This window comes from Ruditapes philippinarum, unplaced genomic scaffold (genome assembly GCF_026571515.1).
Source record: "Ruditapes philippinarum isolate M1 unplaced genomic scaffold, ASM2657151v2 ctg850_1_1_1_1, whole genome shotgun sequence".
NCBI lineage: Eukaryota > Metazoa > Mollusca > Bivalvia > Venerida > Veneridae > Ruditapes > Ruditapes philippinarum.
Genome location: NW_026853165.1, coordinates 2,135 through 27,626, shown reverse-complemented (window position 1 = coordinate 27,626; position 25,492 = coordinate 2,135). Strand labels below are relative to the sequence as shown.

Genomic DNA, 25,492 nt, shown 5'->3' with positions numbered 1-25,492 from the left:
CATATAATGGTTGCATTAAACATATCATTCACTGATTTGATTTGCAGACTTTTCACTACTACAATGGAAATTACATAATAAACTCAAAACAGACGTGCCACTTGAAAAGCCGTTCTCCGATGTATTACTTGACGACTTAGGCCTGTCAACGTACATAAATGATTTACAATGTAAAGTTAACAACTCAGAAATAAATTATGGATGGGAAAATAGTAAGTTACATTTAACTTCTATGAAGAAAACAATTTAACTATCCTAACCGCTAATAAGATACCTTTATTATAACATATATACAATATTATGTATGAAAATTATGACAATATACTCCATGGGAATGACAAATTTTAGCGCAGTACATACGTAAAGTGCAAAGTCTTGTAATAATAACAAAAGTTTAAGTGAACTTATAGAAGGTTCTTGAATCTTAAATTTGTTTGTTTGAATCGACAAATATTTTGAAATTTATATTTGTTTTAACATGATGAATTTCATGTTGATAGCTGAAAATGAACAGTTATTACGCCCGTTTTAAAAAAAGCATGATATATTTTCATTAACTTGTTATGCCTAGTTTTGCCTTAAATCTGGGATGGGAAAGAAGATACCCATTGAACTCAATCTAAAATCATCCCTTAGAAAAATATTAGCAATTTTCTAAATTTAATAAGATTGGTTTTATTCTCTCTAAAGGTTGTCCGTTCACAAATACCAAAGCTTTGCCGTCAAGTATGTCTTGTACTCTCAATAGTGCATGCTCAAAACTTGAATGTTGTGTGTTTGTGAGTGCAATCAACAGAAATATCCAATTTCAATATGACATCGATGTCTGTAAGTCAACAGTGGAAGTTAGTGTTGAAAAACTACAGTTGAGAAGATCTATATTCGACTTTTTATGGGGTAATTAGTATTTTTAGAATTTAAATTGTAAACAAATTGTATAGTTTGATAGTCGTTGAAAAAGATATCAAAAGAGATAGTACAAGTAATAACAACGTATGGTAAGCATTTTTTAAATAACAGTATATATTTATCAAGGTTAAAAGTGGAGGTGATACATGTGTATATTATATTCTGAATGAATATGCACTTTGTTAATCGTAAATAAATCTGTCTATATATAAAATGGAGTAATTTTTAGAAACAAAATGTTAAAATTTTAACATATCAGTTTAAACAATTGTTTTATTTAATTAATGTATTTATGTGTGTGGTATTTATTCATTTTACGATTACCAAGTTATTATTCTACAGTTATCAGTACACAAAAATTGACATTACACGTAATTGTATTATAAATGTCAATTCGTTATACACTGTATTTATGAAGATTTGTATGAAACATTTATTGACAATTATTGATGAATGTACACATTAATTCTTTACAAAATGTTTATATCGCTGACAATAGCTCAGCTAATATTTGTGTTTTTTTAACAGGACAGACAAAAAGATTGAACTTTGGAGGGATCGTTCGTTTTGAGTAAGTAACACTGTTCTGTAAGATATCTTTTACTATATATTAGTAATATCTGCAACATGGTGTAATATTTTATTAAAAATAATTATATGGAAAATGCGGTAAACTTGACAACATATTTGTCAGCAGAAGCATAAAAGTATGGTAAACGATAGAATCGATTGTAGAATTTCTTTCAAAATACTACCCAAATGGCTACAAATATTGAAAAATAAAATCGAATAGCAGAATTTAACTGTCAGTGTAGCAGTTCAGTTCTGCCATTTTGGCAATTCATTTGTTTTTGGAGTGTGGGCGGTGCGGTCCGTTTCACTTTATTAATTTTGTATCTACTTTTTATAGCTTTGCCTTTTTCGACCTACAAAATGAAAAGAAGATCATGTCAAATGCACAACTGAGTGTCTGCTTTGAATCGTCCTCATCATGTGACATACAGACAACCATTCTTGATAGAGTTCTCTTTCCTAAACAGTCATGTAAATGGAATCGGGATTTTGTCACAAAAGGTAATTTTCTTCTCTGCAGCTTTTAATATTATGTAATATAATTGCAATGAGCAGTAATTTAGTATAATTTTTTGGGGATTCTATAAATACTAATAGGCTTAAGAATCTATACTAGATTTTTGTTTTGTAAAGTAAATGTCAAATCTGTCAATTCACTTTAAATCTTGTAACATTAGACAAAATGTTTAGATTTAGAAGAAACCACAACAAAAATGAAAGACATAGTAACATCTCCTCAGTATTGCATTACACCGTAACACATTTTGATGTGTTAACAACATGTACTAGTTTTAGATATGAATTTGAATTAAGAAATTAATCTGAAGCCATAAGGTCAAGAATGAACAAGAAGACAAGTAATTTTATAGGTAAACAGCAGAGTTATAATTTTTTATCATTTCTATATATTTTAGAATTTCTAGGGGATATGGTATGCAGTTTTGAAATGCAGAATTACTCGTTGGTCTTTTTGAATATCTGTTATGTATAATTTTGCTTTTAGATTTCTCTTTGCAAAAATGGATATCACACGAGGGTTTAACAGCCGGCAAGCCTTTGGATTCATATTACTCCTCAAAGTTGTTGGATTCACTCAACCTTTCTCCGTTCTTAAACGAAGCATCGTGTCAAGGAAATATGTCAAGAAATATTTCATGGACCATTGGTTAGAAAATATTTTTCTATATGAGCCTAATATCTGTCAGTTTCCAATCTAATCTAATAGTTTTTAATCATTATGCTCAACTTAAGTATTTATAGTGCCTAAACTACTGTCATTCTATAAATCAATAGTTATTTGCGAATATTTGACACATTTTCGACCAAAAAAGGCAAATCTCAGATCTCTATTTCCTCTTCAATCTGCCTATATATCCTAATTCAGATTGCCCTAAAAGTCTTGCTACCGGTCTACAGAATTTGCCAAACAACGTACATTGCACTGTTGGCCAGAGCTGCACCGATGTCGAATGCTGTGTTGAAGTAGAAACAGTGAATAAAACATTCCAAACTCTGTTAAATGTTGACCCTTGCGCACATCAAATTACATTTGAAATTGAAAAGTTTAAACATTCAAAACAACTGTTTAATTACACATGGGGTCAGACAGAGCATCTATGGTTATACGGAGTCATTCGAATGAGGTAAACTTGAAGTGATTCTATTTTTCATTTAGAAATAATCCTATATTTTAGCTGATTCCTGTATGAGAATCGTTGAATAAGCATATTTATCTATCTTTTTATTTAACGAAAGAGTTCATCATAAATTACTAAGAACCGCACTTATTTAATTAGACATGTACCCAGCTGCAAATACAATATGAATAATAACGTCATAATTTACGATATTGTATCTCTCTGCAATGTGAGTTTTTATTTAAATTCAATTTTCACATCAACAAGAAATTAAAAAATTGATTTTGTATAAACGCTATTCTTTTCCTTTAAATAGTGTGTCTGTGTATAATCTTGGAGGAGAAGGAAAGTATATTGTTAACATGAACCTAAGCGTTTGCCTAGAAGCCAATGCTGTCTGTCAAACAAACGTCCAAGTCCTTAAAAATGCTGTTCTTCCAAAGCTCAATTGTGACTGGGATGCTGACTTTATTGACCCAAGTAAGTCCTAATGCAACTAATTCTATTTCAGTGTTTCGTAATTTTTATCGGAAATAAATAAATTTGGCAATGAAATGCCTTTGTTTTTAATTTTTTTTTATAAATCATCTACGCTTATTATAGCATTTTGCATTAAGTTGTACGATAATGTTTCTTCTTATAATTGTAGAAAAATACTAATTCAAACATACTTGAGTTACCTTGCTGTCGGATGAGCTCCACTGCTCTTTGTAGATATTTTTTATTATAAATGAAAGATCAGTACTTAAAACAATATCTATTGCAGACTTTGATTTGGATACATGGTATAAAGCACAAAGACTTTCTCAAGACCAGGATTTGACAGAAAAATACACACATATACTGTACAACGACCTTAATCTGTCACCATATATCGGAGAACCATGCCTCTTTACCAACAGCTCATTAAACGTTTCTAGCTTAGGATGGGCAAACGGTAACACTTGATTATACATATATTTATCTCTATGTAGTCTCCTTTGAAAAAAGGTCATCTATATTGTTCAAACATTACTACAACAAGGTTGAACATGAACTAAAATGAACAAAAACAACAGAGCGATGTTAATGATTTTCAATTTAGATAATTTTCAAATTATAAATTAAGTATATCTCGTTGAAAATACAATGTACATTTGTACCATTTAATACAAACGCTGCTATTATTACGTTCAAAATAATTCATATATTACAGAATGCCCTTATGCAATTGATCTGCCTAAACTATTGGATTCCACAAAGTGCCGAGTCCCAACATTTTGTACAGGCATTGAATGTTGTTCGGAAGTTGGCCTTCTCAAAAGAAAACTAAATACATATATTTTCTTCCACACTTGCCTGAATCGCCTTGAAATTGGAATAGAAAAGATGAAGTATAATTTGGATTTAAATGACTTTGACTTTGGAATAGAGAAAACCGTCAGCTTACAGGGAGTGTTCAAACTTCGGTAAAACTATTTGAATAGCACAATTTCTGATGTTGAAAGAAAGTGAAAACAATTATTGATATAGAAAGATACAATTTTATAAAATATAAAGGAATACTGTAGAATATATAATATGAAATCAGTTTCGATTTTAAAATAACGAAGATTCTATTAATTCTACTGTATTTGTGTCATGGTTTATACAAGATGAATGATTACTTGAAAGATGTGTTTTAATTGTTTTGTAGCTTTCTGATTGAAGACTTGAGAAATGAAGGTGTTCTTTTGATGACTTTAGACATAGAAATATGTTACTATGCAAAGAAAACCTGTTCGGAGATTATACATATTCTGAAAAATACAAAGCTAAGGAAGCCTGTTTGTGACATGAGTACCGGATACAAAATCAAAGGTAGTTTACCGTGAAAAACATAGAAGATAATATCATCATTTACACAAAATAAAGAAAAGAACAAAATTTAAATGTTAAATGATGTGTTAAGAAAAAGGGTTGAGAAAATAAGTTAATTTCTCAGAAGCAAGCAGTACAATAAAAATCGTTGAAAATATATTTTGACACATTTAACACCTTTATGTAGAAAGTTGCTTCGAGAAAATTTGCCGTAAGCTAAATGTAAAATGTCTTCGTTTGAAAATAAATCACATGTAAATAATTATTTTATATTTTATTGTAGACTTCTCGATGAAGAAATGGCTAGCAGACAAAGGCCTAGTTGCAGAGCATGTCGAGGTTTTGCCTATGTCTATGTTATATGAGGAACTAGGCATATCTACATACCTAAAAGAAGACGTTTGTAAAATACATACAAATACAAGTTGGAACAAAGGTAAACGAGAAAGTTTGCTTTGTACTCTGATTAAAACCAGTGTTGATCAAACAGTAAGAACTAATGATATAAATAGTGTTTCTGAAACGTATTCTTAAATTGTATCTCTATTTTCAGAATGTCCGCTCGATGTTCATTTACCTAATCTACATGATAACATTTTCTGTACACTCAGCAAGACATGCAATGCCATTGACTGTTGTATGCACTCCGCACTTCTTCAGCGTAATTTTGCAATGAGTCTGCAAGTAGACCAATGTAAAATGACATTGACAGTTACTATAGAGAAACTGAGGTTTCAGATATCACTGCTAGATTATACTTGGGGTAAGCATAAAGAAATAGGATTAAAACTTTTTTTTTCAAATGTTATCTAGAATGAACACAAAAACAACAGAGATGCAATAGCTGTATTGGATCTGCGTTTGAAAACATATTGAACATTCGTGTCATATATTGGAAAGTTTTTTTTTATTTTACATTTTTTAATCATTAATAAATGTATGTTTTAACATCCTTATTTTAAATACATTGCAGGGAAAGAAACACAATTTGATCTGTTTGGTGTGATAAGAATGAGGTAAAGTTTAAATAGTTAAATCATGACAAACATTGAAAATTATATGAAAGTAACACTAAATGTCTTCCTTGATCTTTAAATATTTTCTGCTGAGAAGGTTTCTGATAAAAAAAACTTATGTATATAAAAATATTTATGTACGCTTAACATGCTTTGAATGCATGTACTTCCAGATGCAAATATTCAATTATTCAAAACATGATTATTTTTTTACAGATATTCCGTTGATGATCTGCGTGTGTCAGGAATGTACCTTTTAAATGTCCAAATGGCTGTATGTTTGGAATCTAGCGACAAATGTGAATCAATTGCCACGGTCGTTAATAATACTCTCATTACAAAAATGCCATGTGACCTTGATCCAGGATTTGTCATTCAGAGTAATAGTTTAAAATTTAGTAATATATTTTAAGTGTTACAATAATATATGTTAATATATTTGGAAAAAAGATAACTTCATTTTCAAACTGACAACATACATATGTATATGTCAATATGAGATATTGAAAAAATATTATCATAAACTATCAAACATTCAATGATTACATGGTTCTTGTATATGCTTAAATGCATAGAATTTGTATATAAATGACTTAAATTTGCAACAACGTATTATTATTTTTATGTTTTGGATTTTCATTAATTAAATGAAAATCTTTCTTTTCCTTAGATTTTTCACTTACCTCTTGGCTCGCAACAAAAGGATATCTTCTCAAAAGTTACCTTGGTTATGACGTTTCGTCTGAACTACTTGAAGTTCTAGGAATTATTGGGTACCTTAACGAATCACAGTGTATAAGGAAATCACCAACATATAAACCGTCAGCTTATGGTTGGAAAAAAGGTATATTATGGGAATTTCTTTGTTTGTTTGCTAGTATAATTTTGTTTTGGAATTTGGCCGTTAAATATACCATGACTTTTTATTTCAGTACAGTGCTTGTCGTATAGTTTCTTATGTATCAGAGTTCAAGGAATAAACAAACTGTCTAAAATTATTTCAAGCGTATTTGTTTGATTAATCATATGATATGATTTAAAGCCATTGCATGTAGATAAGCAAACAAAATTTCCAAAATTCTGATAAAAGATAGATATAGAGCAGTTTAACAAATGTATCCATATTTCAAATAAATTTGACATCTTCCCATTCAATTCATATACAAAAAGTGAATGAATTAACATTTGTGGGTAACATCTACGAGTACGGATAATTAAGAGTCTTGCCTCAATCATCTTAGGTCTTTTTTAACACATGGCGCAAAGTATTATTATCATATGTTGTTTTTTTTGTTGTTGTTTTTTTTTTTTTTTGTTTTTTTTTGTTGTTAAAAATCCTATGCATCTGGGGTCACGCTGCTTTTTTCTTTTCTTTTAAGCTAATTTTAAATAAACTTTCAGATTCCATCAATTATGAAAACATAACTTTTTCCTTTCGTTTGTATAGATTGTTCACTTGGTGTTAACGTAAGTCCTCTAGAAAATATACTCTCATGTAACCTCCAAGAGTCATGTTCTGCTGTTGATTGTTGTGTGGACATTTATTTGCTGGAAAGATCTTTTAACGTGAAGTTCAGTCTAGACCCTTGCTCAAACACATTAGATCTAAGCATCGAAAGGCTGCAGTTTGATATTTCTTTAGACGATTACGTCTCTGGTACGTATCGAAAGACTTGTGCAAATACATGAGACTTATCACATAAATTCGTCGTTTTGTTTTTATTAAAGTAATAATTTAGAATAAAATAAACAGACGAAACTACGTATAATATCTATATAACTGATCACTGTAATTGCATATTACTAATATAATTTATTACCTTACATGAGGTTTAGTAAGGCCTATCTTAACCACAATGACATGGTTTAATAAGTTGTTCTTGTTTTTTCAGGGTCTCAGTCACGTTTCTGCTTATACGGAGTTATTTGTTTAGAGTAAGTTAAGACATTTCATAATTGTTATACTTTTCTTAGAAACTTTCCCAGATACAGTGTTTTGCTTTTTTTTAAAGGTTGGCACCTTCGCAGAGAAAACTTTTGCGCAGTATCATACATATAGCTTCTGTTCACTGTCTTTTATGCTGATTCATTGCAGAAGTAGTTTTGTAATGGTGCAATTGTAGATGATAAAATTTAAAATGCTAGACCGGTGATTGATGAAGTTGAAAACATTAAAAAAGAACTGACTAAATAAAGTGCAGTTTTGGTATGCTTCTTAAAAAGTAAAATGATGTTAACCGTCATTTGTATCTTTAACTGAAACTGACCGCCGATTGAGCTTGTAAAAGTTTATAATGGTGCGCATACGAACTATGAACACTTTTTTATAGAAAGTTCGTCAACAGTGATTTTATTGCATATTTACACACAATTTTGGTCTTTTTATGTTAAAAAGGGGGAATGCTGGTCGTGTTAGGTTAGAAATGTAAATACAACGTTGTCTTTACATTACGTATTTTGAGTTTTTATGATTGTATTTAATCCCTGTAACACGCTGTTATTGACGTCACACAAATTATACAGTGTAGATGTCGACGGTCATTTTATTTCTGTAAACTTTTATACCTCATAATATGGATAAGTACGTCCACGAAAATGATACCAAGGTACAAATGCATGAAAAATATGATATTCTACGTTTAAGTTTATGAATAAGGAGACAATTATTTTCTTTGATTGCAGATTACACAGGCATTTTTTCTGCCTATAAACGTTCACGATAAAAAGCGCGTAATAATAATTTCTAGAAATACAATGTTTAATCATCTGACTGAGTAAAAGGGAAATGAGACTAATTAATATATATTTATTCTTTCGTACCAAATGTGTACCTATTGAAGGATTGTCAACTGTACTATTATAAATATTGTTCACATAATATTTTAAAAACTGTTAAATGCAATTGTTTGTAGCTATTCGATAAAAGATCTCTTCTGGACAAATACCTATATCGTCGATCTAAAAATCAGCGTTTGTTTCGAATCATCATCATCGTGCCATGTTGAAAGTCAAATTTTCAAATCGGCTGTCTTACCGAAAAAGATATGTGACTGGGAAAGTGTGAATCCTATAAGAAGTAAGTTAAACTATATTGCATGCACATTGTAATGAAATAGTTCTTTGAAATCGGTAACATTGAAAACAAGGTGTTCATCTATGTGTAATAACCTGGTAGCATACATCAAATGGTCGGTAGCTCTATTGTTTAACACATAAAGCTCGTCCTTTTCAAAACGTCAACACATATTTTTGTATTTAGATTTGATATGCAAATTATATGATAAATGTTTTTTCTCAACTTCTTATTAAAAAAAAACTCTTTTCTTTGGTCTCGAAACAAAGCATAATGCAAATCGTAAGTGTATGAAACGTTTGTCTAAATGATTAAAAGTGATTTCACTCTTTTCAGACTTCACATTGGCGAACTGGTTTTCTGAACGAGGCTTTACAGACATGAGCACGCTTCCATCTTACATCGCTACTATACTTGCAAATGATATTGGATTGTCAATTTATCTCGGCGACAAGGAATGTGATAGACATTCTGCACCATATCTGTCTAATTCATCCAGTTGTTCATCAGGTAGACATGACGAGTTATCAAAATCATCAGTATAGTTTTAAATGTCTTGAATCTTAGACTGACAATTGATAGATGTACTAAGCGTTTTTACATTTGCTGCTGTTCATCAATATTTTTTGTTCGTTTTTCTGTTCCTGAATATTTGATAAAATGAAATGGTTTAGAAAATGTTACCGTTCATCTGTCGTTCATTGTAACATGCATTATAGCTATGTCGTTAAATGGCTTAACGATTGATTCGTTGATGCTAAGGGTTTAAGTTCCATCAAACTAAACCAGCATATTAGTTGATATTTTTTAATATGATATTTTACATGTTATATGTTACTGTAAAAATTATACTCGAGTTGCAAGACGATGTTTAGTTAGCAAACAACCGTGTATACTCGATAATATCGAAATTAAACCATAGTACAGCACAATCGCTATCATTTATTTCTTCAATAAAACTAGTTCATTGTTGTATTATAGATGATGTAAATATCATGATAGTCCTTTACATGTATGCAGTATATTTTAAACGTTTTGCATATTGAATATATTGAAAAATGATATGTTCTTCTCCAGACTGCCCGTTGACATTAAAAAATCCGGTGACAATAAGTTACGACCTGTCTTGTCATATACCTGACTACTGCACAGCTGCTGACATCTGCGTTTACATTCCACTTATCAATCGGAATATCCATGCCTACCTTAGACTCCATTCATGTGACGCCTTGCTAGAAGTTGGTATAGAAAAGTTCACATTTTCAGTGGGATTATTTGACTACGAATTCGGTAAATAAAAATGTTTCATTTCCAACTTTGCAATTTTTAACAAGTTTGACATCTTCCATCGGTAAAAAGGAAATTTTCTTTCTTTTGAATATTGAATAATTGATATCCTTATTAATTTACAATATTTATTAATAAGAAAGCCAAACATATGAATTGTTCCAGATGATATATTTGCAAAACGTATAGAAGTTATGATACACTTCTGTTTTCAAATATAAATTGTTCATATTACTTGACACTTTTCTCAACATTACTGTGTAATAAAAATGGAAAACATTTAAATTGTTGCAAAGAATAGACGTGCTCAATAATAAAATAAAATAAACCCTCTTCAAGTAATTCGTATTTTCTTTTTGAAATATATGAAAAAAATGATATTTAAGCTGTTATTTTAACGTACAATGGAATACTTTCGATAATATTTTATTAAAATGAATCTTGTTTACTTCAGGAAAGGAACGTGAAATAGTTCTCAAAGATGTTTTCATGCTGAAGTAAGTTCACACTACATCGATTCTTTGTTATGGCATAGATTAGATACGACCATTCGATACATTGTTTCTTTTCAAAGATAGATGTTGAAAAAAAGTACTCGAAAATTTGACCCTTTACTAAAGAGAAGTATTCAATACTTGATACAATGATAAAACGGATATTTAAGACGATTATTTGTTATCTTTGCTTTGACATATATCAAAGACGAGTACTCGATATATTTATCTTTTGCTCAGACAGACAATAAAGATGGGTACTCATATTTTGATCCTTTACTCAATTAGACCTTTAAGACGTGTACTTGATACATAGAGTTTTGGCTTAGAGGGATATTCAAGACAGTATTCGATACTTTGCTTAGACGGATATTTAAGAAAAATGTGCTATACTGTGGTCCTTTTTTAAAACGAATACTCCATACATTGATTCTTACTCAGACAGAGTACTCCATACTTTGGTACTTTGTTTAGACGAATTTTACAGACGACTACTCGACTGAAAACTGATACTTTGTTAAAATGGAAATTTTGGACGATAACGTGATACTTTGATCATTTTCCTCAGACATATAAATGAGACGAGTACTAGCTCGTTTAATGGTATGAGTGAAGAACGTCGTTATTTGATACAATTAAAATTATAGCAGTCTATGTAGGTCTCATATAAAAGGGCGTTTATATCAATTAAGATATTTCTATATTCATTTTCAGATTTCGCATTGATGACCTAACAACAAAAGGAGTATATGTCGTTGATTTAGATTTTAACATTTGCTTCACAAATGTCAGTTGTGAGAAATCATATGCAATTTTCGATCGATCAGTACTTCCGAAATTGCCATGCTCCTGGAATATGGGATTTAGAAACCAATGTATATTTGTTTTTTTATATTTTCATTTAGTTGAGACTTTACCTTAGCAAATATTATTATAGCGATTCGGATGTTTTCTCAGTTCCTTTTCATTTATCGAAAATAAACACAAAGAGAACACAACTTTGTAATTATATTTCTAGTCTTCGACTAAATATAAATGAAAGCAATTTTATAAGTGGAATTGAAATAACTACTTCTTTTATCTATTTTTAGCATTTTCTCTTAACGAATGGTTAGATGATCATGGAATCACAAAAGGAGATGTAACAGATGTACAAAGAGACCAACTGCTCGAAACACTTGGTGTGGCGCCGTATATAGAAGACATTAATTGCTATCTTTATGAATCGCCATTCTCGCCATCACAGAACGGCTGGAATAGCGGTACTTTTGATTTGTCTATGTTGTGTTACCTTATTTTCAGATCAACATTTGAAATTTTGTCACCAGAAGTGTTTTCGTTCTTAGTATTAGCCAAATGTCAATAATTTACTGTAGCAAATAAGAATGATATAGATTTTAATAAAAGACTATAAATGTATTAAATATGTGTATTTTAATGTAGAACTATAAATTAATGTATTAAGAAGTTATAACATAAGTCATGGTTTGCATTAAAGTCACCTAAATTAATTGCCAAAATATGTTACTAAATTATAAAGTAAAATATGAATATTAAGCTGTAGTTTATAAAGATATAAAAGGATGAAGTGTACCAAAACCATTTTACATAGAATACTTGTAATGTTTTATCAATTAAATATAATAAGTGTCGTGCTGCTTTTGTCGAAGATGATCTAAGCTATGTATTTAAAAATGTATGTGACCTAATAGTTAATGATATTCCCTCCCGACCTACTCCCGCAAATACTACTCGAATCATGATTATGTTATCTCATATGACACTTGCAATAACAGCCTAAAAAGTTATGTTATTAAGTGGTACGAACTCACTTCACAACTGATCCTAAATAAAAATATTTTAAGTAAACCAAAACTGAAAATATATCTTTTTGATATTTCATTATCAAAATACGGAGTTATTTACAGGCATGGATATATATTTGATTTCAGAATGTCCAGCAGAATTAACATTAGAACCTCTTCCGTCAGGTATAGGATGCTATATTTCTGACTTGTGTACAGCAATTCGTTGTTGTCTTGAAGTCGATATCATTAAAACATCTGTTCAGTTTTACATCACCATTGACGGATGCGAAAAACAAATTACAGTTGGTATTGAACAACTGAACACGGTCAAGGACATCAGTAATTACAAATTTGGTAAAAACTTTAACTTATTCATTTACTTTTTAACTCATATAGAAAAGAAATGCATCATTGACATCACATTGAAACATAAACGTTTTCCCTAAAAGTGATGTTTTCTTTAAATATCAGACGTCTTAGGATACAAAACAGACTTTATCATCATAATTCTTTGAAGCATAAGATTTGTTCTGCAAGCAAATGCTTTTCTTTGATGACTATATATTCTGATTACATTGCAGGCTCATGGGATCGTTTCTATTTGAACGGAGTCTACAAGTTAGAGTGAGCATACATTTACATTTTAGAATAAAGAGAATGATTTATATACAGTACAAATATTATAAATCAACACATAGTTTATAACAGTTTTGTGGACATGTAACAAGATTTGAAAAAAGTACTAAATTCAAGTAAAATCCAGCAATTCCAAAAACCACAAACTTTTAAAATGCCAATAGTGGTGTTGGTGTTTATTACGTGCATTTGAATAAACAACACAGTTTTGTGTGATATAGTGTTTTATATTACATTTTGAAATCATCAAACTTATATAAACTTATATATTGCAAAGGTTTCAGGTTGTGAATGGTTAAAGAATGTTTGATTTAATGTCATCAGTTATTTAAATATATCATCCGTCGTTCATTTTCATCTAGTTTCAAGATTGAAAACTTTCAAGGTGGTCGCAAATATGTCGTCGATATGAACGTAAGCGCTTGCTTTGAAAGTCATGGAAACTGTTCATATATGATTCCTGTTCTAAAACAAGTGGTTTTGCCAAAAGTGACATGCAGTTGGGTAAATGGATTCAGTAATGCAGGTACAAGGAATAAAATTTTTTATTTGTTTTGGTGACAATAATTATAATTGTTACATGAATGAATATCAGCTTCAATGCAATAAATTGTGAAAAGTCAAACATTTTTAGCAGTTATGTTCTTGAATATACTTCTTATTTGTCAAGCGCAAAAAAGTAATCCGTTAAGGCATTATGAATTTCCTCCTACTTTCAATAAACGTTAAAATTTTAAACTTTATAATTAACAGTTGTGTTATAATTTTGTTTTCCCCTATCTATTTTCAGCCTTTTCTCTGGAAGTTTGGAAACTCGAGAATGGTGTTAACAAAGGAGCTGCACTTTCACTGACTCAATTTGATGTACTTGCAAATACCCTCGAAATAAGTCAATACCTTAAAGATAACGAATGTCAATTGTCATCTGCAAGACCTGTAGATGGTTGGGCAAACTGTAAGTAAAATTATTTTTAATAATTTATGATTTATGTAGAATATGTTCACACAAGTTTAAAGAAAGTTTAAGTTGATTTTTTTGACAAATCCGCATTCAGGCGTACATTGCCCCGCCCACGCGGTACTCTTGTTTTATTCCATATGTCTTCATGCTTTTAAAAGTTGCTATTGAAATACATAATGTACTATTCAATATTTTAATCATAATGTCAGAAGACGAATTAAAATGTCTTTCTTTCCATTAGTGTGCCCTTTGAAATTGAAATTACCTGCACTTCCAAACAACGCTGAGTGTTCTATTGACTCATCTTGTTTGAACATCATTTGTTGCGTTTTCGTTAATGAGCTGAATCGAAAGTTTAGCTTTTCCCTACAAGTGGACGACTGTGACTACCAGATATCAGCTAGCATTGAAAACCTGGTGATGGAGAGGAAATTGTCCGCCTTCGAATTTGGTAGTTTCAATTGTTTCATTAACATAATTTGAACGGTTTTATAATATTTAAGGTTAAAAAAATATCTTTTTTAGTTCATAATGGCATTGGAATTGTGCGTACATAGTTTTTGTAATATAATGACTCAGCATAAACATAATACATTATATTTATTCTTTATTTACAATAATAAAAATAATTACATAGCAAAGGATTTTGAATGTATATGTTTCATAAATTCTTGTTTTGGTTCGCAGGTGAAAAGATGGTGTTTGACATGGATGGATTTATAGTGCTACAGTAAATATCTTGCATTCGATAATTTTATTTCTGTAATACCGTGTGGAGAGTCATAAATATTAATTGATGCATTTTATTCATAACTTTATATATAAGATAGAAAAAATTAATTTAAGATTCTCGGCTATAAACATTCATAGGATTTCTTTTCATTCTTATTTTATACTCCCACCACAATATGTGTTTAGGGGGCTATAATTATCGCGTCGGTCGGTCCGTCCATCCGTTTCCATTATTGTGACCGCTCTATAAATCCTATACAAATTGAAGGATTTTCTTCAAACTTGGCTTCAATGTTCACCTCAACAAGGGGATTTGCAGAACCCCTGTTGCCCATGTGTCAGCTCAAGGTCAAGGTCACAATTGAAGGTCAAATATCAATCAATCAAATATAAGACAATATGTCGTGTCCGCTTTAAAGATTTTAAGATTTTTCTTCAAACTTTACTCAAATGTTCACCTCAACAAGGTTATGTGCGAACCCATGTTACTTTTGTGCCGGCTTAAGTACAAGGTCACACTCGATGGTCAAAAATTGAAGTAGAAAATGTTCTTAAATTTTTACACGTACTTGAATATTTCTGAAACTAGCACACCTTTCAAAGTCGTCTTCTGTCAAGGACATTGGTGGGGGTATGAATAACATTCAGCGATAGATTTAGTTTATCTGTCGCATACAGGTTATTAACTAGTTTCTCTACAGAATAACCATCCATCTTATGATATAGTAAAAATTTATTCATATTTATGATACTGCACATTTGTAACGTTGTGAATAATCGTGACGGTTACCTTGTATGTTCGTGGCTGCTATAAATTTTAAGTTCATTATTTTTCATTCGTCAGGTAATATTAGCACTCAACCGTTTATACTATCTGTTATACAAGATGGTGACGGGATAAACGGGAAATATTACTTGAATTAAATATGACCTAAGACGCTAGTTAGGGAAAGTATTTATGTATGTCAGCAAGGTTATATTCCCTTTATTATCCTGTCAGCAATGTCTGCACCTATTTTATAATAACGCAAGTTTTAATTTACGACAAGTTCATTAAAAACCCCTGCATGTTCAAGAAAGGCACATGTTCGTAAAATGAAGCCAACCGTTCCATTGCTACTCAAACGCTGTGCAAAAGTTTTTCAGTAATAAAGTCATCATAGCGGTGTGACTTCAGAAATGAACAAAAAAGTATAAATATTGAAATCGAGAAAAGTGCCATAAAGAACAAAACATAATGTAAATTTGTATGAAAACCACTATGTAAAACATCAGTGTTATTAGTATGCACTTCGGTTCTTCACCGTTGAAACGGTATCGTTTACAAAGTGTTTAAGCCGTCAGAATTGGAGAATTTTTTTTGCATTAATATAACGTACCATATAGTCTAAACATCTTTGAAACTGTTATTAGAATATCAATATGCAAAGTTTTGTCAATGCATTCGTTATTACCATCATAGGTTCATGGTTGTTAATCTAGAGTACAAGAACAAATTCATGTTAGATTTGGCAGTAGATATACATTTAGAAGCACACAAACCGGCTGTTTTGTCAGTGGACGTTCTTGACGATGTGATAGTGCCACGGTTTCCATGTGAGGTCAATGCTGGGTTTATAGCCAAAGGTACTGTAAAATTAATATCAAACAATTCATCTATTATATACTATTAACGACTCGGTATTACTTTCTGTTATACAAATCAAGAACTGTGTAATTCGCTATTCAAAAGAAAATGTCGGCACAGAAACGGTCGAAGTTTGCAGATCTGATACTGTCTTGCAATAGATCGAAAACTTTATATGTTCTAAGTACCTGAGATCGATTAACCATGTGAGCGCTCGAGCAGATTTGAAGAGGCAAGTTAGCCTTAACTCCCATATACTCACCGATAAAGTGGTATGATACATTTGCAATGATTTTTATGCAACATACGAATGTGTTAAAAGTTCTTACTGTTAATACTTTAAAGACAGTATATCTCCAATGTACATGCAGAATCTCAATTAGTCCTGTAACCATTTTAATTAGACTTCTCGCTGGACAAATGGATGGAAGCTGGCAATGTCAGTGTCATTGACGAATACCAAGCTGTTCAACTGCTAGAAGACATTGCGGTTGCACCATTTATGCTCTCCAACGAATGCAAAATGCACAGTGACTCGAAAATAGGTAAATGCAGACTAAATTAATTTAAGAAGTTATCTGTATTTTATTTCTTTTTAGGAATCTACTTTTTCCTTAAAGAGGTGTTGATGTTGTGTCATTCAGCATAATGCTTTGTTAGAAAACATACTTCTATTTGTCAAATAATGATATTTACATAATATGTCAACAGTCGGGCAAAAACGTTTTGGACAAAGACCTGAATTCCCTTCCAAACTTTTTTTTCTGTTCTTCTTTAAACTATTGATTGAATTTGTGATGATTAACATTTATGCATAATTTGCACGTTGTTTGCTTTGATGGTTTTCAGTTTACACAATCTAAACTGACTTTTCTTACAGATACCGCCTTTTGTTCTATGAATGCCTAAATCTCATCACATCGAAAAATTGAATGTATTCGATTATGATGACTTGGATATTCTAATGAAATATTCGTTCCATATTGTACTATTTCTCATTTATTCAGTTATTTGGATTTGTAAGAGATACAATTATGTATACTTTATTAATGCTTTGCTTTGATCGTTTCCATTTTACGAAATCTGAAATAATACTTTCAGATTCCACCCATTGTACTTTAAATATTGACGATTTACACGTATACGGTCAAGCAACATGCTCATTGTCTGAACTTTGTTCCGGTATTCTTTGCTGTTTAAAATCTCCTGAAATACCGGTGAATTTTCAAATCGAGGTTCAAATAGATGCCTGTAGGGAAGAAATAACGGTAGGCTTGGAAAAATTGAAACACTTAATACCGTTCAGAAACTTTACGTGGGGTAAGAGTTATTTATAAATAAGTTTGAGCAAAATATGCTAATATAAAGTTTTTAATGTGATGCACCACGGTTACACGTATTTTTTAAATCTGTCACTGTAGATAATGTAAATTAATATGTTTAAAGGACTATTATGTAGTGGCATAGAACTTTTAGATATTCTGTAACTATTTATACGATTTTATCCTCTTTTTTTAATTAAATTTATGTCATTATGATTGCTCATTGCATAGTCAAAGCCATTTTGGTGAAAGGAAAGGTATGAGAAACTTTCTGGTCTTTGATACGCTTAAGTAAATTTGACTAATGACGTTAACTTAGTAAAAGCGTTAACTAAGTAAAGAGCGTAACGTAAGTGTTATTGGGTCATGCATCTTATTAAAATGATAGTTGAACAAGTGTTTGTACGCTGAGAGAACATTATTGTATGTATCAATACATGTATACATTTTTGGATAAACAAATATGTTGTATAACGCATTGATTTATTTCCTGTTATAGGTGAAATGCAAACCTTTAGTTTATATGGGGTAATTAAGATTGAGTAAGTAGTTCTAGTGTTATTTTTATCTGACATCTTTCTTATATCATGAAATGGAATAGCAGCAGTATATATTTAAGTGAAATATGAAGACATAATTTATGTATACGTAAATCTGTAAACGATAGACTATAATTCTAAAACTACATTTCGTTTCATTGATGGTACACATCAGGCTTGGTGTATGGAAAGCGTCGTCATGCATGTTTTTCAACCATGGTACACCTCCTTTCATGATAAAGGGAACCTGAGAAAAACCCATGGCATCGAGGAGACAAGATGTCAGAAACCTTCGCTGTATTGCTTTGAAGGTTTCCTAACTCGATTAAAAGTCCCTAGTGGACAAAAGAAGCAATATTTTCCAAAACTTGAAACCGGTCAGCTTTTAATTAAACGATGAATCGTCTAATTGATTAAATAATTTATTATATATTGTATGTATGATTAAGTATTAGGGTATGCTTTTTAAGCAAAGTAGCCTTATAAATCATAAATAAAACGATTAAAACTTCCAGGTTAGAAATATCGGAGCCAGTTAAATCACAGGTATACACTGTTAATTTAAATGCAAGCATATGTCTCGACGAAAATGAAACATGCAGTACAGAAGTTCAAATTCTTAGAGAGAAATATCTAACTGCCTTGCCTTGTGATTGGTCAGCAGGATTTTTGGACGAAAGTAATTATTCTTATATTTTCCTTTACATTATGAAGATGTTCATGATTTGAGTATTTGTATTCTAAAATGCCAAATTAGCTATTCTATTAAACAACTTTGTATATGTTTGGCAAATTTCTTCACTCTCTGTATATGTACATTGTTTTATATTAAAAGTGCGTTTATATGAGATAACTATGTTGCCCACGCCCATATCAACGCTTATCAAATTTGAATTAGTCTCGAAAAGTGACGAACTGAGTTGACTTTTAACGATACAATAACGCAAGTTTATATAGAAATAAGAACAGAATAAAAAGATATTAACATAGCTGTATCAAATAGATATAAAATTATTCAATAAAAAATTTAAAATGATGGAGCCCTGATTTAAATCTATTATTAATATCATCATTATTATTATTATCAAAAGTATTATAATTATTAGCATTATTATGAAAAATTAAATTGTATGTGCTCGAAAAACTGTATTTGAAAGGGTAGGATTCTATTTTACGGAAATATGAGAAAGTATTAATGATGTTTAAATCAATTTGTTTAAGGTTTTAAATATGAGGAGTGGCGAAATGAATCACATTACGACAGCACGCAGCTTCCAGAAACCGGTGTTGAATTTTACTTGTCAAAAATTGGCGTCGAGCCTTACTTGAAGACTACACAATGTGACACTACGGCGCTTCCATATATACCAACATCTGCTGTCGGCTGGACATCAGGTATTGAACATATTTTCGCTAAAGCTTAGCACTTTAACATTTCTTTGCGCGAATAAAGATTGATTTTTTAAGTTATTTAGTTTACGAAAATTAAAACCTTTTATAATCCAGTTCAAATAGTTTTTTTTATTTTGAATGTATAATTTCTTTCTTATTTGAATATTGTTAAATTGTCGAGTGTTTGAATTCAATAAATGACAGTGAGTAGTTGTTTTCTTGTTGTATGTGCGATGATAAAAGCTGCAGAAAACGTTGTCATAGTAACACAAATGTGTTGTTACTTCGGGCATTATTCTAAGACACTTAATAAAACACACATAGTTAGATAGCAAGCATGCACATTGGTCAAAAGTGAATATTAAATAGTCTTTTTCATACTTATATTACGGTCTTAGATGTGGAAATACTGTACATTTGTATAGTATTGACATTTAAAATAGTATCCGTTTTTGTAGAGTGTCGAAGCAATGTTAGCTTTCAAACGTTACCAGATCACACAAGATGTTTTATGGACGACACATGCTCCGGATTTCAATGTTGTTCCTATGTTGACATGATACAACGATCATTTGATATAACATTTAAACTTGATCCCTGCAGTCAAACTTTAACAATCGGAATTGAACGCATTTTGAAGCACATCTCTTTGACAAAGTTTGAGTTTGGTGCACACAACAAGTTTAATGTGAATGGATTTATTAGACTGGAGTAAGTTAAGTTTTATATGTTTAACTGATTTTAAGGTTGCATTTCATGATAAATTGAAAATTAAAAAAATGGTGTCTCCATACCACGTCGAAGAATCATTCTTTTATTGACATTACTTGGATTTGCGTAACAGGCATGTGTCCACTTTTAAAAAGAAACTAGTTACTAGAATAACCAAAGGATAACAAATGCGAGCTTCTGCAATATTTCATCATTTGAGAAGTTCATAATATTGTCGCATAATTGTAAAGATATACCTTTGAATAATATAAGAATGAGGCGCATGAAAATAGATTTATCGTTAAAACTAGATTGATTGAATTTTTGTCTTGTTTTCACCACAATAGCAGTATTAATCCTAACTCCAGAAATAAATTAGCAAAAATTAGTAATGTTGGAAAATAAACCTCATTTTAAATCTGTTAAACAGCTGATTACTCGCAACAGACGTATACAATGATGAATTGTGTTATTATTTCTTAGCTATTTGATCAAAGACCTTCCAGTACAGCGGTTCTATATTGCAAGTGTAAACCTTAGTATTTGTTTGGACCAAGAAAACTGTGTGACCGAAGTTGAAGTTCTTAGAAATAATATGCTTCCGAAGCCGATTTGTGAATTGAACCCCGAATACACAAACAAAGGTACGAGGAAAATTACATATTTTAGTCGAAAACAATTATTTTGAAAAAAAATGTTAATATTTGATTGAAGTGAAATGGTCCCCATAGGTAGGTCTGTTATACTGTAAATAATTGAGTTAATAGCATGCGGTTTCAAATTTGATAACAGAACATGAAATAATTATAATCAAATGGATGGTGTTTGTGTGAGGTGCATGATGATATTGCAGAAAATATTATCCTAAATAATTCTAAAGCTATAAATGTTCATAATAAATCGCTATCATCCATGATTTATTTTCAATATTTCTCTTTTTTTAACCATATGATACATTTCTATTGTTTTTAACAATATCTGAAAAATACTTAATGAACAATGTAAAGTAAAACAATAATAGAATAAAAAATACAACGGGATGATTTTTTTGTTTCACTTAAAATCTAGATATTATTTTATCAACAAAAATGGGCATTCATGTTATTTACTTATTTTCTGAATTTTCACTGACATAGTGGAAGGAAGATAGGAACATATCTTAGTTGAATTGTCTTGTTGTTTTAAGGTACCATTTGTTTTAATGTCAGAGAGAACGAGAGTGTATCATGTTTTCCCGGTAATTTCAGACTTTTCACTGACCCAGTGGAAGGAAGATAGAAACATATCTATATTTGGCACCCTTGATCAAGTGGAAGAGATAGAACTGATGACAGATTTGGGTGTTTATCCATACATGATGGAAACGGAGTGTGCAGTGATAAACAGCATTATATCTCAAGGTATAACTAAACAAAATTTTTGTTAAGCCATTATTCATATATAACATTATGATTTTCAAAATGGCATTCTTTTAATAATTCATCATCCTTAGTATTGTCATTGCTGTTATTTATTATTATTAAATATTATAAATGATAATGAACATTTTCTTTATCAATTAATATTTATTTTCTAGAATGTGGTATCATTCCCAGTTTCCCGCTAAAATGCAGTTTATCTGCCACATGTTCGAGAATATCGTGCTGCATGCAGTCCGACATTTTACAACGACGAGTTTTCTACGAGCTAGATTTTGACAGATGCAATCATTTGATAAATATCACAATTGAGACATTCAGCAGAACATTGTCACTCTATGATTTTGAATATGGTACGAAGTTGTTTAATGTATTCAAGCAAGTTTTAAAAAGAGAAATTAATGAAATACTTATTTTTGTAACCATTTTTGTTTTGATCGGGATAATATTATTTATAAGAAAATTGCAAGCCTTTTTCCCTGTATTAAATTACAAACATTGAATTTCATTTAAGAATCGGTTGCTAAGTTCCATTTAACTATACATATTTTTTAAATATTGACAAAATTTATAGACATATTTCCATGTAAATTGAATATTGATTACAATTACAGGAAAAGAAATAAAGATTTCATTGTATTCAGTATTGCAAATGGAGTAAGTATAATTTAAAAGAATACGTTTTGTGCTATGTCCTTTTTCCTTTAACGTATATATAGAGCTCCCAATGAATCCCCAGCTTTCTGGTTGACAATGCTTTAGATAAATATGAAAGCATAGCAATTGCAGGCAGATATTAAAAAGAACCAAGTAATAGATGATACTTATTTTAAACAAATCACGCTTTCATATAATTGTACAAAAAAATTTTGGACACCATATAGAGAAATGAATTTAACATTCTACATTAATTAAATAGACCCTATATCGGATGCCTTTAAATGTAAACATAGTGAAGGGTCAGTAGTCTTTGTTGGGTAAATTATGGTATTTCAGACTGTGGTGTGGGGGCTGGGTACTTATGACAAATGCTCCGAATTCGTGCTTCACACATGTTATCTGATGAAGATACAATCAGGAAATTAATTTATAAGTACTCCTTAGAGCTTTAGAGCTTTTTACTTGCATATTTTAAAATCAATAATTGTGCATTTTTTTACAGATTTACAGTTGATTTCCTAGCGATGAGTCAGTCACACGTCATTTCTCTCAATATCAGTCAATGCTTTGAATCCAATGAACTATGTTCTGATGTTGTCGAGGTTCTTAAAGAACAGAAATTTTCATCCGAAGATTGCCCTATCAATAACAATTATAAGAACAACGGTAACATAATATACATTGTTTCTTCTTGACATGAATATTATTAAGTCAAATATTTATGAAAGCGGTTTCTTTCAAAAAGAATATATTTGAAAAAGCACGTGAAAGGAATCAATTTATCTTTAAAAACCTGTATGAAGGTAACCAAAGGTACACACCTGATGAAGCGCAACACATGACTTCATAGTTGAGATGATATTTCATGCAATGTCTTTCAATCTTTGAATGTAGTTTTGGATAGTTTGAAGTTATAAATTCATAATGGAATCCTCCAGTATGATAAATGCTAAGTTTAATAGATAAATTGGTTTGATGATACCTTTAAGATTCATTAACCAAGTCGTGAGCACACCTAAATTAATCAATTGCAATTCTTGAAGTACAGGTTGAATGTACTTTTTCATAATAATTTTGTGGTATCTACAGTGATAGCTTCTAATTTGTTTTGAAGTAAATTCGAATTTTCTATTATTCATATAAATCTTTGTATTGAAATCTATATATAAATAGTTATATGAGCCAGTTTTCTATACAGCACTAACAATATGATATTTGAAACATTTAGAGTTTTCTTTGACTGAATGGGCAACACAAAGGAATATAAACGATACTAAACTACCGGCGTATGCAAGAAAGGTTCTTTTGCGTGACCTAGGAATAAGTCAGTTTCTGAAGGACAGTGAGTGCACTGTGATGGCGTTCGACTCGTATGGTTGGCATTCAGGTAATCACCCTTCATATTCGGCAATTTACGCTGTATTGTCTTTTTTCTTTCACTTATTTTCCTAACCTCCTATATAAATACATGTATGTGTTGTTGTTTTTCTTTTTAATTTGGAGCATAAACTTATATCTTTGAATTCAGATTAAAAAAAAAAATTATCGACCGTTAGAAGGTTCTTTCCTACAGCGGCTGCCTTAGTGTCGGAGCGTCCGTTCCGTAAGCGGGTATTCCAAGGTTTGGTTCGCTGGTGCATCATGGAAATATTGTCGTTTTATTGTCGTATGAATGAGTGGCGATTTTATGCCCATGTCAGAAAGCATATATCTAGTATAAACCGTGTGTGTGTGCGCGCGCGTGTGTGTGTGTGTGTGTGCGTGCGTGTGTGTATGCGCACGCAAAGAAAATGTATATTTTGTGACCCGGTCTATAACGTCTGCATAAAGGCATTATAGGATTTCAAAACGAATTGAGGTATTATACCACTAAAGGTAGGCAATGTGTTGTTTGCATTGCATGATCAATGTATCTAGCCTTGTATAAATGCCACAGCAAGAGAATGATGTTAGCGTATTTGTCATATAGTCTGAAGTGATGCTAGAATTCGGCCTCTGCATGGATGATGATATTTTTAATAAAATGGTACTATTATTCACCATAAAAATCTATAATACATGATAAGATATAATCTGTGTTACATGTTTATTATATAGAATTATCACACTTCTTTAATTTAAATACATTTAAGCGTATTTTCTAAACATCCTTAAGTAAGAATAATATAATAATTAGATTTTCTCCTTTTTATTTGAGTAATACAAATACCTTAGGAGCCTTACTGTTGTTTTGTAACACTTTTAGAATGTGTGATATCTTTAACTTTACTAAACAGGGACTGCCCGCGACAAAAAAATTACCCTTGAAAAAATTTAAAAAAACCTTTCGTTTTTTCCGATTAAATTGCTCCCCTTTTTTCGATGAAATTCAACAACTTTTGGGAGTCCCAATTTCTATTTGCCCCTTGGGGAATCAAGTTTCTGTTGGATAGAAAACTCCTTTCCCCAAAATATTTTTAAAAATGTTTGGCAGAAACAGGAAAATTCATTTTTTTCCCTCGCATTTTGAAAAACAAAAACCAATTTTTAAAATTTATATTAAAAAAAATAACCAGCCTTTTTTTTATGAAAAATGTAGACCATGCTAAGGGCATACATTTGTGCATTTCATATTTGGATATATTACTTGTATTGCTTTGGATTTAACTTTTGCTCAGGGATTTCCTTTTTATGCTCCCCGAAAAAATTTCGGGGGAGCATATAGTCGCCGCCTTGTCCGTCCGTCCGTCCGGCTTTCCGTCCGTCCGTCCCCTTTTCTTGTCCGGGACATAACTTTGAAACAACAAGAGGTATCAACATGAAACTTCGTAGGTAGATAGATCTCATTGAGTAGGTGTGCAGTGCACAAGAACCGTAAC

General features: G+C 30.9%; 1 protein-coding gene across 1 annotated transcript in view; it reads left to right on the top strand.

Moving 5' to 3' along the window:
- The window catches only part of LOC132735958 (uncharacterized), a gene marked incomplete at its 3' end in the record, with an annotated part of 103,735 nt that extends 79,714 nt beyond the window's left edge, over nt 1-24,021 (top strand). Inside the window, exons 100-141 of the mRNA XM_060722997.1 lie at nt 48-212; nt 691-897; nt 1,438-1,480; nt 1,820-1,983; nt 2,486-2,647; nt 2,867-3,125; nt 3,436-3,599; nt 3,886-4,056; nt 4,315-4,567; nt 4,795-4,958; nt 5,242-5,394; nt 5,512-5,721; nt 5,932-5,974; nt 6,191-6,354; nt 6,645-6,818; nt 7,422-7,631; nt 7,867-7,909; nt 8,887-9,050; nt 9,384-9,557; nt 10,125-10,337; nt 10,789-10,831; nt 11,543-11,703; nt 11,920-12,090; nt 12,781-12,990; nt 13,218-13,260; nt 13,635-13,798; nt 14,063-14,227; nt 14,475-14,684; nt 14,921-14,963; nt 16,428-16,591; nt 16,997-17,137; nt 17,694-17,912; nt 18,414-18,456; nt 18,969-19,132; nt 19,675-19,848; nt 20,304-20,556; nt 21,040-21,200; nt 21,804-21,956; nt 22,133-22,327; nt 22,589-22,631; nt 23,137-23,300; nt 23,863-24,021. Of these exons, the coding sequence (XP_060578980.1) occupies nt 48-212; nt 691-897; nt 1,438-1,480; nt 1,820-1,983; nt 2,486-2,647; nt 2,867-3,125; nt 3,436-3,599; nt 3,886-4,056; nt 4,315-4,567; nt 4,795-4,958; nt 5,242-5,394; nt 5,512-5,721; nt 5,932-5,974; nt 6,191-6,354; nt 6,645-6,818; nt 7,422-7,631; nt 7,867-7,909; nt 8,887-9,050; nt 9,384-9,557; nt 10,125-10,337; nt 10,789-10,831; nt 11,543-11,703; nt 11,920-12,090; nt 12,781-12,990; nt 13,218-13,260; nt 13,635-13,798; nt 14,063-14,227; nt 14,475-14,684; nt 14,921-14,963; nt 16,428-16,591; nt 16,997-17,137; nt 17,694-17,912; nt 18,414-18,456; nt 18,969-19,132; nt 19,675-19,848; nt 20,304-20,556; nt 21,040-21,200; nt 21,804-21,956; nt 22,133-22,327; nt 22,589-22,631; nt 23,137-23,300; nt 23,863-24,021 (6,543 nt within the window). The remainder of the gene's footprint in view (nt 1-47; nt 213-690; nt 898-1,437; nt 1,481-1,819; nt 1,984-2,485; nt 2,648-2,866; nt 3,126-3,435; nt 3,600-3,885; nt 4,057-4,314; nt 4,568-4,794; nt 4,959-5,241; nt 5,395-5,511; nt 5,722-5,931; nt 5,975-6,190; nt 6,355-6,644; nt 6,819-7,421; nt 7,632-7,866; nt 7,910-8,886; nt 9,051-9,383; nt 9,558-10,124; nt 10,338-10,788; nt 10,832-11,542; nt 11,704-11,919; nt 12,091-12,780; nt 12,991-13,217; nt 13,261-13,634; nt 13,799-14,062; nt 14,228-14,474; nt 14,685-14,920; nt 14,964-16,427; nt 16,592-16,996; nt 17,138-17,693; nt 17,913-18,413; nt 18,457-18,968; nt 19,133-19,674; nt 19,849-20,303; nt 20,557-21,039; nt 21,201-21,803; nt 21,957-22,132; nt 22,328-22,588; nt 22,632-23,136; nt 23,301-23,862) is intronic.
- Between the last annotated feature and the right edge of the window lie 1,471 nt (nt 24,022-25,492).